This window comes from Aotus nancymaae, unplaced genomic scaffold (genome assembly GCF_030222135.1).
Source record: "Aotus nancymaae isolate 86718 unplaced genomic scaffold, 86718_ANA_hifiasm-v0.15.2.pri h1tg000088l, whole genome shotgun sequence".
In the NCBI taxonomy this organism is placed as follows: Eukaryota; Metazoa; Chordata; class Mammalia; order Primates; family Aotidae; genus Aotus; species Aotus nancymaae.
In genome coordinates this window covers 16,527,492-16,544,048 of record NW_026988503.1, presented here as the reverse complement: position 1 = coordinate 16,544,048, position 16,557 = coordinate 16,527,492, and the positions used below count along the sequence as shown (strand labels likewise).

General features: G+C 36.3%; 1 protein-coding gene across 7 annotated transcripts in view; it reads left to right on the top strand.

Annotated features, from left to right (window-relative positions):
* Positions 1-16,557, top strand: part of MYCBP2 (MYC binding protein 2) — a 279,351-nt gene that overhangs the window by 140,138 nt on the left and 122,656 nt on the right. For all 7 annotated transcript variants that reach the window (XM_012472003.2, XM_012472002.2, XM_012472001.2 and 4 more), the window contains 7 exons: positions 293-567; positions 3,876-4,097; positions 7,653-7,844; positions 9,946-10,152; positions 11,228-11,359; positions 13,309-13,487; positions 16,182-16,324. In XM_012472003.2, the coding sequence (XP_012327426.1) occupies positions 293-567; positions 3,876-4,097; positions 7,653-7,844; positions 9,946-10,152; positions 11,228-11,359; positions 13,309-13,487; positions 16,182-16,324 (1,350 nt within the window). The remainder of the gene's footprint in view (positions 1-292; positions 568-3,875; positions 4,098-7,652; positions 7,845-9,945; positions 10,153-11,227; positions 11,360-13,308; positions 13,488-16,181; positions 16,325-16,557) is intronic.

Here is a 16,557-nt window from a genome sequence, read left to right as displayed (position 1 = left end):
ATCGTGGGCCAAAATTAAATAATCTAATAAAGTTTAATTTTAAACAAATTGTGTAAAATAGAAATATTTTGAACAAGTAATTTGGACTTAAATGCTGAAACTAGGTTTTTTCCCCCTCGCATTTAGATTAAAAAATAATTTGGGACTACACTTAATCTCTAAGTTGTTTCATTTCTAAGATTTGCATACTTGTGATATTTAGCTATATAGGGAATTACTGAATTATATTGGTTGTTTTCATTCATATTTAATATTTTGCTTAATTACCAATCTGCTTTTTTCCCCCTCAAAGCTACAGGAAAGGCGGTTGTAGAAGAAACAAGCAAATTAGCAGAGTGTATTGGAAAAACCAGAACTTTGTTAAGAAAAATTTTATCAGAAGGAGTTGATCACTGCATGGTGAAATTGGATAATGATCCTCAAGGATATCTCAGTCAACCCTTGAGTCTCCTAGAAGCTGTCCTTCAGGAGTGTCATAATACTTTCACTGCCTGCTTTCATTCTTTCTACCCAACTCCTGCCTTACAGTGGGCTTGCCTTTGTGATCTGCTGAATTGTTTGGATCAGGTAATTTAAGTTTGTAAAATGTTAGTTGAAAATCTGATATATTGCTTAATACTCTTCAAGAAAATAAATTGCAGTTGCCCTATCTTCTTTTTTTTTTTTTTTTGAGATGGAGTCTCACTCTGTCGCCCAGGCTGGAGTACAGTGGCATGATCTTGGCTTACTGCAACCTCCACTTCCCGGGTACAAGCAGTTCTCTGCCTCAGCCTCCCAAGTAGTTGGAATTACAGGCGCCTGCCACCACGCCCACCTAATTTTTGTATTTTTAGTAGAGATGGGGTTTCACCATCTTAGCCAGGCTGGTCTTGAACTCCTGACCTCGTGATCTACCTGCCTCAGCCTCCCAAAGTGCTGGGATTACAGGTGTGAGCCACCACGCCTGGCCACCCTATCTTCTTGACTTGCATAAAAGATAAATTAGGAAATCATTTGGTATATATGACTTACATAAGCAAAGTTTAAAATTTTTTAAATCTACCTCATCATCTTTTAGTTATAAAATTGGTACGCACATGGTACAGTAGCTGATTGGTCTTTGAATTGGAGTCAGTGATTCTGAGAGAGGGAGAGAGGAAAAGAATAGTAGTGACCAGGTGAGAGCAAGGATAGCACCAGAAGACCCCTGCCACCCTCATCTGTAAGAAGAAAGAGAGAGAGCTTAGGGAACTGGCATACTAGCATTGTTCATTCATTCATGAGGAAGCTATAACATTCGTAAATGTTTATGCACCAAGTCACAGAGTTTCACAACACCTGGGGCCAAACACTGACAGAACTACAGGGAGAAATAGATTCACATTGACAGCTGGGGACTTCAGCACTCCTCTTTTAGTAATTAATAGAGGAACTAGGCCAAAAAATAAGCAATACAGATTTGAACAGTACTATCAACCACCTTGATCTAACTGACATTTATAAACCAGGATATAGAATTAAAGTAAAGCTCAATAGCAAAAGATACCATGAAAAGCACCAAATATTTGGAAAATGACAGCACTTCTAAGTAAGCAGTTGATCAAAGAAGATGTTATAAAGGAAATTTAAAAATATTTGACATAGAAAAATAAAAATATAACATCGGAATTTGTGGGATTTAGCTAAAGCCCAGCTTAAAAGAGACCTTTATACCCTTAAGTGCTTATATGAAAAGGAAAGGTTTAAAGTCAGTGAACTAAGTTTCTATGTAAAGAATCTAGAAGGAAAACCAAATCATACCCGAAGTTGGAAGGAAGGAAATAATAAAGATAAGAGCAGAAACCAATGAAATAGAAAATAGAGAAAATTAACACAGCTAAAAGTTGGCTTTTTGAAGAAAAAAAATTGGTAAGCTCCTAGCAAACCTGATTGTGAGAGAAGAGCAAAAGAAAAAATCATGAAATACCGTAATCAGAAATGAAATAGAGTTGGCCAGGCATGGTGGCTCATGCCTGTAATCCCAACACTTTGGGAGTCTAAAGCAGGTAGATTACTTGAGATCAGGAGTTCAACACCAGCTTGGCCAACATGGCAAAACCCTGTCCCTACCAAAAATAGAAAAATTAGCCAGGCATGGTGGTGCACAGCTGTAATCCTAGCTACTCAAGAGACTGAGGTATGAGAATCGCTTGAACACAGGAGGTGAAAGTTGCAGTGAGGCCAGATTGTGCCACTGCACTCCAGCCTGGGTGACAGAGTGAGACTCTGGCTCAAAAAAAAAAAGAAATGAAATGAAATGAAATAGGGACTATCACTACAGACAACTTATTACCAGTGAATTTTTTAGCCTTAGAGGAAGTTGACAGATTCCTTGACAAATAAAACTTTATCAAAACATAATAATAGAAAAATCTGAATTGCCTCATATCCATTTAAAAATTATCAAAAACTTTACTACAAAGAAAATTTGAAGTCCAAATATTGTCATTTATGAATTGTTAAACATTTAAGAAAGAAAGAACGTCAACCTTTTACAAACTCTTTTGGAAAATATAGGAGGCAACACTTCTCAACTAATTTTATGAGGTTAGCCTTATCCTGTACCAAAACCTAACTTAGATACTACAAGAAAAAATTACAGATGAATATCACTTAGAAACATAGAAGCTCTTAAAAATATTACCAGACCAAATTGAAAATGTAAATAATATATCATGACCAAGTGGGATTTATCTTAGAAATGCTGATGTAATTTACCATGTTATCTGAAAAAAGAGGGCAAATTGATGATTCCCTCAATAGCTACAGAAACAATGGTTGATGAAACTAGCAGTTATTCGATGATGAAAACTTCTCAGGAAAGTAGGATATAAGGAAACTCCTAAATCTGATAAAAAGATATTTACAAAAAAATCTATAGCTAACAACGTCCCACTTACTGGTGAAATTTGAATGGTGAAATCTGCACGTGCCCCTACGTTTGGAAACAAGACTCACGGCATCTATTCTTACTACTATTCAGCGGTACACTGGAAGTCCTAGGCCTCCCCTCCCTCCCTCGTGAAAAATTTATTGTCATCACCAGTGCATCCCAGGCAACTCTGCATTCATGTAGCAGGTAGTGTATTTTACCACTCAGTTTCCAGGGGCAAGATTATTGCCTGGACTAGTGCACAACTTAATTACTCTCTCACTGTGAACCTTCCCAGTCTCATGTGTTCTTTTCTTCTTTGCAACACATCAAGCTAGGTTTAGCAAATGTTGGTTTAACATGTGGAATGTTACTCTGCTTTTATGCTTAACTTTGTAACACAGATGTTTGAAGAACTAGCTAATGTGTATACAATTTTTGTGAATTAGGATATCCGGTGGTGGTTTTAATGCTTTGTTATAAAATTTTATAAGTATGCTACTAATTTTTTTGATAAACTATGGAATGTGATAATGTAATTTTGTGACCTTAGTGAAATGTGGTTATAGCAGCATGAAATTATAATTTGCATCATTTATTATTTGAGAAAAATAGTCTCAGTTCTCATTGAAAATGCCTTAGGTACATTCTAATTGGGGCCTTTTTGGCATGTCCCTTTGAAGCAATGCTAGAGAGTACTGTGATTGTGAGGATATGAAAATATAAAAATGCTCATTTACTAGAGGACAGGATGCTGATTTTTCTTGACCAGATTTAATTTTTCATCTTCATTGAATAGTAACTTAAACAGTTGCTTTTTAATGTATTGATCTAGTATTATTCTATAACAAGACAATTTAAATGGCTGAATGACAGAAAATTTTGGTATAATTTAAAAGATTGTTTACCTTTTGTATATTCAGAAACTTAGATTATACTGATGGCAGTATTTTTTGGTGGGGGGGCATATTTTTGTTTTTAAAAGGATATCCAAGAAGCAAACTTCAAGACATCAAGTAGCCGACTCCTTGCAGCTGTTATGTCAGCTCTGTGTCACACGTCTGTTAAGCTGACTTCCATCTTCCCGATTGCGTATGATGGAGAAGTCCTACTACGATCAATTGTTAAACAAGTTAGCACAGAGAATGACTCAACATTAGTTCATCGTTTTCCCCTTTTGGTTGCACATATGGAAAAACTCAGCCAGGTAGGTCTTTTTCTGAAATCGCTTTTATACTGAGGCAATAAAACTGCCAATGGAAGCGTGTTTAGCTTGGTGCTTATTCGCTGTTTTTCAGTATATTTATAAAATGATTATTTAATGAATGACATCTGTTATTTGAAATAATATTTTAGAAAATTGTTCATATTTACCTATAAAATGAAATGTTTTGCTCTGATGGTTTAAATAATTACTCACCTTTAAAAAAAATTGAGTTCTACAATGAATACCTACATGTTTGTTTTTCTTGAACCATTGGAAGGTAAGTTGCAGATACCATAAGCAGTCTTTTACATTCTAATGTAATATTTTAGATTTCTAAAATGGAATCATAAGAAAATAAAGGATTTTTAAAATATCTTCTGAGTAACACTTTGGTATATTAAAATAAGCACTGTAAACAATAGGCATAGGAAACATACAGATAAATCATTTTCATGCTGGAAATCAGCTACGTTAATCATCTTTTCCCTTTTTTTCTGAAAAATGAAGTATTTTTCCTTTATTGAACATCTGTGACTTCTTGAAATTTTTCTACTGGTAAGGGTTGGAATTTTCTTATCTCTATGTAGGAAATTAAATAGAGTAGAAATTATAAAGCTACATAAGAATCACATGTGTGTACAGAAAGAATTATTTTTAAAAATTGATTTACACAGACTAGAGTTACATTACAGCTAAATATACTACAAATTACTATCTCAGATTAGGATCTTGACCTATAGAAAAAGATTTTTATTTTTATTTTTATTTTTTTTGAAAGAAAGAAAAAGAATAAAGAAGAGGAAGAAAAAGGAAGAGAAAGAGAGAGAGAGAATGGGAGTATTGCTTTCTTGCCCAGGCTAGAATGCAGTTTAGTAATGGGTATTGAAAACCTCTTTTATACCAATAATTATACTTGATGTAAACAGGAAGGAATAAGGGAAGAAAATAACAAACGAGCAGCCAACCAATATTTCATTTAAACCTATGAAATGCTATGCGATTACTAAGGAGTGATTTACTTCCAATTTTGTAGTCACTTATGGAATAGGTGTGAGGTGGTAATGTATGTTTTATGTATTTGAAGTGGAGAGTTCTATAAATGTTTATTAAGTTTACTTGTTCCAGGTCTGAGTTCAAGTCCTGGATGTCCTTGTTAATTTTCTGTCTCGTCGATCTATAAAATCGTTAGCTCTTCTTGTTACATTGATCCTTTTGCCATTATATAATGTCCTTCTTTGCCTCTTTTGCTCTTTGTTGCTTTAAAGTCTACTTTATCAGAGGCAAGAATTGCATCTCCTGCTTTTTATTTATTTGTTTAATTTTACTCTCTGATTGGTTGATAAATCTTCCTCCTTCTCTTTGTTTTGAGTCTTTGTGTATCGTTGCATGTGAGATGGGTCTGGATGCAGCATACCAATGGGTTTTGGCTTTTTATCCGATTAGAATATATTTAACTTTAATACTGGCATTTGATGCTAGCTGGCTGTTTTGCCCATTAGTTAGTGTAAATTTTTCGTTGTGTTAATGTTCTTTTATTTTTGATATATTTTTGGAAAGGCTGATATTGGTTGTTCCTTTATATGTATAGTGCTTCTTTCAGAAGCTCTTGTAAAGCAGGCCTGGTGGTGGTGAACTCTCTAAGTACTTGTTTGTTCGCAAAAGATTTAATTTTTCCTTCAATTATAAAGCTTAGTTTGGCTGGATAGGAAATTCTGGGTTGAAAGTTCTTTTCTTTAAGGATGTTAAATATTGGTCCCTACTCTTTTCTGGCTTGTAGGGTTTCTGCTGAGAGATCTGCCATAAGTCTGATAGGTTTCCCTTTGTGGGTAACCTGACCTTTCTCTCTGGCTGCCCTTAGTATTTTCTCCTTCATTTCAACCCTAATAAATCTGGCAATTATGTGCCTTGGGGTTGGTCTTCTTGAAGAATATCTTTGTGGTGTTCTCTGTATTACCTGGAGTTGAATATTACTCTGCCTTGCCAGGTTGGGAAAGTTTTCCTGAATGATATCCTGAAGAGTATTTTCCAACTTGGATTCATTCTCTTCATCACATTCAGGTACACCTATCAAACGTAAATTAGGTCTTTTCACATAGTCCCATATTTCCTGGAGACTTCGCTCATTCCTTTTCATCCTTTTTTCTCCAATCTTGTCTTCTCGTTTCATTTCACTGAGCTGGTTCTCGACTTCTGATATCCTTTCTTCTACTTGATCAATTCGACTGTTTAAACTTGTGCATGCTTCGCAAAGTTCTCGTGTTGTGCTTTTCAGCTCCATCAATTCACTTATATTCCTCTCTAAATTGTCCATTCTCGTTAACATTTCGTCAAACCTTTTTTCAAGGTTCTTAGTTTCTTTGCATTGGGTTAGAACAAGTTCTTTTAATTCACAGAAGTTTCTTATCACCCACGTTTTGAAACCTGCTTCTGTTATTGGAACACACTCGTAATCTATTAAGCCTTGTTCCGTTACTGATGAGGAATTGCAATCCCCTGTAGAGGGAGAGGCATTCTGATTTTGAGTATTCTCTGCCTTTTTACGCTGATTTCTTCCCTTCATTATATGTTTATCCCTTTGTTGTCTTTGTAATTACCGACTTTCTAACTAGGTCTCTGAGCAGACGTCCAACTTGTTGATTCCCAGCGCCGAAATCTGAGCAATCCACTGCGCCGGCCAAAATAGCGGTGTTAAGATTGATGGTGCTTTTCTGCCCGGGAATCTCCAGACTCTGCACCAAAAACTGGCGTGCTAAGGCACCAGCAAAACTGCCGTGCCGGCCACAAGAGTCGCCCTGGCGACACGTGGGGCTCCTCTGCTGGGAATCTCCTGGTCCGTGAGCAACAAATATTCGTCTGAAAGTGTGGCATCCTCTCGTTCTCTGCACTTTCACTGGGAACTACGAGCCTGAGCTGCTAGTGATCAGCCATCTTGGATCTCTCTCTATTTTTGTTTTTTTAAGACAAGCCCATTCTGTCACCCAGTCTACAGTGCAGTGAAGCTGTTGTGGCTCACTGACACTTCAGTCTCCTGAGCTCAAACAATCTTCTCACCTCAGCCTCCCAAGTAGCTGGGACTATAGGCAGATGCCATCACACCCAGCTAAATTTCAAAAAAAATATTTTGTAGAAACAAGGTCTTACTATGTTGACCAAGCTGGTCTCAAACTCCTGGCTTCAAGTGATCCTCCCATCTCAGCCTCCCAAAGTGCTGGGATTACTGACACCACACCCAGCCAAAAAAACTTTTTAAGTGGAAAGAATAGTTTTCGTCTGTCATATAGGATTGTAAATGGAAAGTTAAAGAAGAGAATAAAATATGAGTCAAAGCTAATAATAACACACATTTGTGAATGTGTGGCACTTTGATACACAGAGACTAATAATTCAAAAAAGAACTTCTAAGTGAAAAGTAGATACGGTGGCTCCACATACAACCAGAAAGATTTGTAGAAATGGATTCAAGTCTAAATTTTAAGAGTATCAGAAAGGATTTTCCAACTGAGTACTTAGTTGGAAAATAAAGCAATACTTCGAACTTTTTCTTCTGTATCACAGAGTGAAGAGAATATCTCAGGGATGACAAGCTTCCGTGAAGTTCTGGAGAAAATGCTGGTCATTGTTGTGCTACCAGTCAGGAACAGCCTGAGGAGAGAAAATGAACTCTTCTCCTCCCATCTTGTCTCTAACACCTGTGGATTGCTGGCCAGCATTGTCAGTGAACTGACAGCATCAGCCCTGGGATCTGAGGTAATACATTATGTTTTGACACTGGATAAAAAGCTCATGTGTAAGTTTTTTACACATCTGTTTTGACTTTGTGGAAGCTAATTTCAAATTGGATTAGCAGACCCAATGCATTGTTTCTTTGTTGCCCTTCCCTCTACCTCCTGCTTGCTCTCATTTGTTACTACTCCCCCCACCAGTTTACCCAGCATCCACAGGAATATAAAGTATACATCTTCCTTACAGAGCAGGTTGTCATCTATCCCATTGCACAAGCCCGCTGCCATGCCCCGAGAAAAGCAAAGATAGTCCTCACTGCTGGGAGATGAGTAACCTTGCTAAAGTCAAGCACTACTCGTAGTGCACACATGGTGTGGAAAAGGCAAAGAGGTTCAGACTTCGGCTCTGCCCACTCAACTGACCCTAGATAAAAACACTGAAAATCAGAATAATAATTTTTATTTCACCTCTACCACAGGGTTTTTTGAAATTGTAGTAAAATATGCATAATATAAAATTTGCCATTCTAGTCATTTTTATGTTCAGTTCAATGGCATTAAATCTATCTACTTTGTTAGACTTAGTTGTTGTACAGCCATTATCACAAAGTTTTCAAAGTATCAAATATTATTATGTTTGAGAAAATCACAGAGTGCCTTTACATTTTATAAAGTAACATTATTTTATTCCATTTCACTGTTTTACTCTTTTTTATAACTTAACTGAATGTTTTGACTGAATTTGGGGAATGTTTCTGTTTTTTTCTCCCGAAAAAACAGTAGATTGGTTTGTAAAATCATATCCTAATGTGAAGTATCTTACATCATTCAAATGAATGTTTAATAACCAGCATATATTCAGTGGCTCTAGCTCTCAAGTTCTTGTCAAGGAACTTCTTTTCTCTGTTTTACTTTTATAATTCCTAATCTTTGCTTTTTCTTTTAAATTTATTTTAGCACCTATTCTGAATTAACCTATCCAAGGTATACTTGCTATTGACTCATCGTGACAGTTCAGCCTTTGGAATTTTTGGTTCATTGCATACAGCTGAGCTAATTTTAGTCGCTCATCCTGGGAAGCACTTTCTAAGTTTCTTGGTTCACTTTGAGTTTGGCCTCAGAGGCCATTGAAGCCCTTGTCAGAAATTTTTTAGTTTTTAAAATTTATTCATTTAGTCTGTAATACTTTGCTTTGGTACAGTACTCTGCAGGATGCAAGAAAGTCGATAATGCATAGATCCCCTTCCAAAGTTTACTAAAGAGTTCCCTTTGAACCTACCTTTCCAATGTAAAGGAATACTGAAAGTTACAGGGTGCCTTGTATACAACTTTGGGAGTTCCCACAGGTCCTAGCTTAGAGATGAGTATTTCTTTCTCAGCAGTTTGCAATTTTTGTTAAAATCATCAACTTCCATTTTTTTTTTCTATTTAGTCTCCGAAAATTCTGCAGCTAACTTAGAAGTAGGCTTTGTAAACAAAAAGAGCAGTTTCAAACCAAAATAAGTTCTCTAATTCTCTCTAATGAAAGTCTGTAATTAGTATGGTTGTACATGTGTGTGTAAATGTATTCAAATACTGAAATGCTGTTATAAAAATACCACTGTATATATTTGTAGTATTCAATCTTAGGGTGTAGACCATTTTCTTCAAATGAAGGCCTACTTGGAAACTCACAGGTGAGGGGAGAGGGGATAGTCTGCTTGAAGAAGGGAACCATAAATTTACCTCTTCCTTGGACACCTATCTGCAGAATTTCTAGAGCTGTGTGTCTCATAGTTTGAAAACTATTGATGTATAGAATTTCGATGAAATTTTTGGCATATCTTTTCAAAGTCTGATGATTTATTCATACATTATGACTGATAAGACAAGTTTGTACTTCTAACATTATAAATTACATGGAAAGTATAGTTTCATATAGCTAAAGGAAGAAAATACTGTCAAATGACATTGATTTGTGAATTTAGAATGATATATCTGGTTTTATTATGAGTTAATCTCTCAGTAGAACATACCTTTAGGAATGTTTATACCCACTTATTAAATAAAGGTTATTTTATTAGACTTCTTAGAAACCTTCAGATGGTTTTGTTAATTACTGATGCAATTGCTTTTATTGTTCACAGGTTGATGGACTTAATTCTCTTCACTCTGTAAAAGCTAGTGCTAACAGATTTACAAAAACAAGTCAGGGCAGAAGTTGGAACACTGGGAACGGGTCCCCTGATGCAATCTGTTTTTCAGTAGACAAACCTGGAATAGTTGTGGTTGGTTTCTCTGTCTATGGAGGAGGTGGAATTCATGAATATGAATTAGAGGTGTTGGTTGATGATGTAAGTATCACTCTTTTAGCATCTATCCTGATTAGTGAGTTGTGTATCAGGATTTACCATTGTCATAGTATGATGGGTCCATACCTTCAAGGTTTAGCAGATCAATCACAGATGAATGACATTAAAGAAATTGAAAAAGGCTGGCCACAGTGGCTCACACCTGTAATCTTAGCACTTTGAGAGGCTGAGGCAGGTGGATGACTTGAGCACAGGAGTTTGAGACCCACCTAGGCAACACGGCAAAACCCCATCTCTACAAAAAATACAAACTAGCTGAATGTGTTGGCTCATGCCTGTAATCCCAGCTACTCTGGAGGAGGATCACTTGAGCCCAGGAGGTCGAGGCTGTAGTGAGCCGTAATCACGCCACTGCATTCAAACCTGGACAGCAGAGTGAGACCCTGTCTCAAAGAAAGAAAAGAAATTGAAAGAGAATTGATTTTACCTGATTGCTTGTGTTCCATCTCTCCATCTTGGATCACTACTGCTTCATATTTTTTGTACTTTCAGAAAGATTTAAAGTGGAATTAAAGACTGAAAAGTATTTAGCTAAGTCCCTGATGACAAATCTTGAGTAGTTTTTTTTTTTAAATATTGTTATTTTTCAAGAAACACAATGTTCAGTTGGACTTTGTCATAGAGTACTAATGGGTGATCCTTAGTAAAGACAATATTTATTGTTCTCTAAACTTAAAGCACCTGAGTTTTACTAAAATGGGACAGAAAGGGGTGGCATGTAAATCATTCTCTAATAGCAATCATCTCTATCTCTAACTTGATTCATTTGAACAGTTAATTTGAATTTATTTCTTACTTCATTAGGCTTTATAAATGTGAAGAAGTAGAAATAGTTTAAGACAACAGATGAGAAAAGCTTATCTATGTTGTAGTCTTCTCAAGAAATCACAAAAAAATATATACAGTACCCCAACTTCTTCTTTAGTATGTATGGGAAAATACTAGTGGCTAATTTTGTACACAAGAAAATAAACTTTAAAAATAATAATTATAAATCAAAATTATTCATACAATAAAATTAAGAGTCTGGTGGAATATTTTTGTTTCTCTTTTTTAGAGTGAACATGCAGGAGATTCAACTCATTCCCACAGATGGACATCTCTGGAATTAGTGAAAGGAACTTACACAACAGATGACTCACCCAGTGATATAGCTGAAATCAGACTTGACAAAGTGGTTCCTTTAAAGGTAGTTTCAATTGTACGTTTCTATTGTAAATGAGAGGTATTAATATATAGTTAAAATAGTGAAGAGTATCCCATGAATTTCATTTGTTAGATATAGCTATTTCTAAGTTATCTTTTATATGGTACTTCAGATATTTATGGATCACCTACTATGTATCTGATGTTGTACCATATTGTATTATATTTTTGCTTAATGTTTCTTAAAGTCTGGAACAGTAGGAAATTTTGCAGTCAAACAGACTTAGCTTTGGATACCTGCTCTTCCACAAGCTAGCTTTAACACACTGGCAGGTCATCATTTAACCACTTTAAGACTTATCTGTAGATCGGGTAGAATAGTACCTGCATTGCAGAATTGTTGAGATTAAATTAAATAATGGAAATAAAACACCTGCCTCAGTGTCTAGCACATTGTGGAAGATATTAGCCTCTGTCTTCTCTTATTGTGCCATAACTCATTTAAAAAACAAATGTTCTTAAAAAGTATTAACTGTTAAAATTAATACTTTATATGACTTAATTTTCTTTCTTTCTTTCTTTTTTTTTTTTTTTTTGAGACAGAATCTCACTCTGTCACCCAGGCTGGAGTACAGTGGCATGATCTTGGCTTACTGCAACCTCTGCCTCCCAGGTTCAAGTGATTTTCCTGCCTCAGCCTCCTGAGTAGGTGGAATTACAGCCACATGCCACCATGCCCGGCTAATTTTGTATTTTTAGTAGAGACAGAGTTTCACTGTGTTGACCAGGCTAGTCTCAAACTCCTGCCCTCAAGTAATCCACCCACCTCGGCCTCCCAAAGTTCTGGGATTACAGGCATGAGCCATCATGCCCAGCCTATTTTCTAACAACTGCAAAATAGAGAAATTTTACCACATCAAAGTAATTATTAAAGTAACATTAAAGTATTTCTGAATTCAACTGAAATAAATTTCATTATAGAGCAAAATTTTGGATAAGGTCAGTTCACAAGAGATTTCATCAAGAAGAATTTAGATACTGAAAACCATAAAGTTTTATTGTGAAGTTTATATCATGGGTCATAAAGTGTTAATATCTATAGCTCACATTTTCAAAGTAGAGTGCATTATATTTTGGACAACCTTTTTCTTACGGATTTTTTTTCTCATGTCTGTTTGCCTATGTATTTCTGTCTCGATGAGATTTTTTTAAAAATATAATGGACTCACCATTACTTTTTTCACACATCCAAAATTAGTTTAAAAGTTAAACTAATCAAGGAAAATACCAGCTTATGCAATTAAAATCGCTTACTTCAGGGCACAGTAGCTCACACCTGTAATCCCAACACTTTTGAGACACTACAGAGGGAGGATCACTTGAGCTGGGGAGTTTAAGCCAGTCTGGGCAATATAGTCAGACTTACCTCTACAGAGTAAAGTCCTTAAAAAATCAGCTGAGTGATGGAATGCTCCAGTGGGAGGATCACATGAGCCCAGGAGGAAGAGGCCACAGTGAGCCAAAATTGTACCACTGTACTCCAGCTGGAGTGACAGAGCAAGATCCTGTCTCAGCAAGAAAACAATTATTATGGCTAATATTCTAGCAGTACAATTAAGAGCAGGCACTAGTCACATTGCTTGGGTTCAGACCTAGTTCCATCACTTAGAAGCTTTGTGGCTTTGAACAAGTTACTTAACCTCTCTGAACCTCAGATTCCTCATCTGTAAAATAGGGATAGTAATGATACTTACCTCATAATGTCATTTTAAGGATTAATTAAATTCCTTAAAATGCTGAGGACATTTGCTTTTATGCAATAGACATTTAGTAAATGTTAGCTGTCATCATATTTGAGTTATTAAAAACATATCATCTGTAAATATGACAAAGAATTTCAAATATTTGCCTGTTTTGCTGCTAGAGTTCTTTTTGTATATCCTCTGCACACTGTGAATAAATATAAACATGTTTTACATCTTTATAATGAAGGAAAATGTTAAATATGCTGTGCGCTTGAGGAACTATGGAAGCCGTACAGCCAATGGAGATGGGGGAATGACCACCGTTCAGTGCCCTGATGGTGTGACGTTCACATTCAGCACATGCAGCTTGAGCAGTAATGGCACAAACCAAACCAGAGGACAGATCCCACAGATACTCTACTATAGGTAGGTGAATATATAGAGTTAAGGGAAGTACTTTACAGTGGTAGAACATACACAGTCTACTATCAGGTAAAATTGCTAACTGGATAATTATAATTAAATTATACAGTGTGTCTTCTTAGAACATACTCGTACAAATTCATATAAAGAAATCTCATTTTAATATATAATTTCGATGTTTGCTACAAAAGTGAATGTTTTAAAATGTTTTTTGCTGTTATGTCTTTATCGAAATTTTGGCGCACTGGGCATATGCACTATTGCTGTCATGCTATAATTTCTGGTCCGCAATTTCAAATTTAAATGGTATCCATTTCTTTTTATAAAATACCTTAAACTAGTGATCGGTCAGATGGACTTTGCTCAGTGGTGTTGCCTTGATCCTGTTATCCAGTCACAGAATATTTTGATGTCTGTGAATCTTGGACCTGTCCTATCTATCTAGCCCCCTGGGCCCTAGAATATGTAATAGTGTGTTTCCTATATTTTTAATAAAAGCCATTCCTTATGTAAACCATGGAAAATAAAACAATGATAACAACCCTTGGATTAAAGAAAAAAAACCTTTTAAATACACGTTTCTCATTGTGTCTGAACTTTTCTTGTAGCAGCAAAGCTGGCATCTTAGGTAGTCGTGAGTACTGTTTACCACACTTGTCCTCAGCCTGACTTAACATTAAATCACTGAACTTGCCTATCACTTTCAGAGGCTTGCTGCTTCCTCTGTTTCCTTCCGAAAGAGTCTAGGGATGGTGCCTAGTATAAAATAATTTCCATAGATATAGATTTTCTGCTTCCTCTTTCCATGAGAAATAAAACAGAAATAGCAGGCAGTAAATACCTACGTAGTTCAGTGTTGCTGCTGAAATACAAAAGCTGTCTAGTCTTTTGTCCCAGCCAAGAAAAACTTTGTTACATAAGCACTACAATAATTAGTACGTTACTCTCTTTCTCAAACTATAGATTAACAGCTCTGTTATGCACAAAAGTTACATATTTCAGAAAGCTGGAGAACCACTAGCAGCATCTGCCATCCAAACTTTACATCTCATACAAAGTACAGTTTTTTGAATATTTTCATGATTTCTACTAAGCTTTAAATACCCTTAGCTTTAATTTTTTTTAAAATTGAAAAATATTAAAGTCCTTTAGTTTTAAATACCATCCTACTCTGTTAGCTCCCAAGTTTATATCCCTGTCCTTCGTGACCTCTGAGCTCTGGACTCCAAGTCTCTCTCTGACATCTTCATTTGGATGACAAGAGTGGAGATGGTGTTAGTTACTTTGTGCCAGGACATGCTTTGAGTGTGTTACCTATGTTATCTCAGCTTGTCCTCACAGTAACCCCAGGAGGTGTATCTTATCCCAATTTCACAAATGATGGAACTGAGACACTGAGTTGTCCAGAGTCACACCTCTGGTAAATTATACTACTGTGACTTGTAGGCAGGAAGTCAGATTTCAGGTGATACACCCTTAACCAGTATGCTGCACATTCTCTTTAAGGATGTTCTCTATAGTTGGCTAGTAGACATCTGAAGCTTAATGTGGCCAGAATATTCGTCTCTCTTCCATAGTTACAGCCAGACACCTTGGAGTCATTCTTGACTTCTCTTTCCCTCATACTTTACACCTAGTTCATCAATCCTGTCAGCTGTACTTTTAAAATGGCCTAAATCTGACCTTTTCTCCTACCTCCATATTTAATAGTCTAGACCAAGTCACTGCAACCTCTACCTGCTGACTGTAATAAGCCTCTAAACTTGTCTCCCTCCTTTCACTGTTGGCCTCCTGCATTCAGTTCTCCACAGCACAGCCAGAGTGATCTGATAAAAATGTATATCATACCCAGTTCCACTCTTGTTCCAAACCCAATAGTCTCCCATTCCCATACCAGTATAAAATGTACAGGCATTATGTGGCCCACAAACCTCACACAATTTGCCTCTCCTCAGAGGCAGCAGAGTTATCATTATATGTTTCCCTTCCCACTCATCACCCTTCATTCTTTCTCCTTTCCTTCCAGCCAGACATGTCTTCATTCTGTTCCTTGAATTCACCAATGTGTTCCTTTTGCCCAGCTCTTCGCATGGACCGTTTTTTTTTTTTTTTTTTTTTTTTTTTAATAATCCAGGTCAGCCAGGTACAGTAGCTCATGCCTATAATCCCAGCACTTTGGGAGACTGAGGTGGGCAGATCACAAGGTCAGGAGTTAGACTAGTAGAGACCCCATCTCTACTAAAAATAGAAAAATTAGCCAGCTTTGGTGGCGCGTGCCTGTAATCCCAGCTACTTGGAAGGCTGAGGCAGGAGAATCGCTTGAACCGGGAGGGTGGATGTTGCAGTAAGCTGAGATCGTGCACTGCATTCCAGCCTGGGCAACAGAGCAAGACTCCATCTCAAAATAAATAAATAAATAAATGAATAAAATAATTCAGGTCTTTGTTAAATATCAGTTCCTTGGAGAACTGATCTTATTTAAAATAACACCCTTCACTTTATGCCGTATGCTGCTTTATTTTCCTTCAAAGCCCTTATCATTCCCTATAATTACATAGTTGCATGTTTACTTTTTAAACTTTAACTTCTAAAAAAATTGTAAATTAAATGAGGATCTCTGATCAGGATACGATTCCTAGCATTGGATCATGTTTTACTTACCATTGTAAAATACTGTCATGTTTGGTCATGCTATAGGAGTGAATTTGATGGAGATTTACAATCCCAACTTCTGAGTAAAGCCAATGAAGAAGATAAAAACTGTAGCAGAGCGCTGTCTGTGGTAAGCACTGTGGTTCGAGCCTCGAAGGACCTCCTGCACAGAGCTCTTGCTGTGGATGGTAAGACTTTTTTTCTCAATCGCCATTATTTTAGATTCTCTATTTCCTAAATTTTTACGTAAAATTATTGAAGAGGAACCTTCTGTTATACAATCTTAATAGAATCTAAGCATTTTCTTTATTATAGATCTACGCATGCAGTTAATTTTAGATAAGTCATGCTCTCCATACTCTAATGCAGAATTATTTAGAATGTTCAAAAGGAGTTATCTTATATTCTTATTTTCTCAATT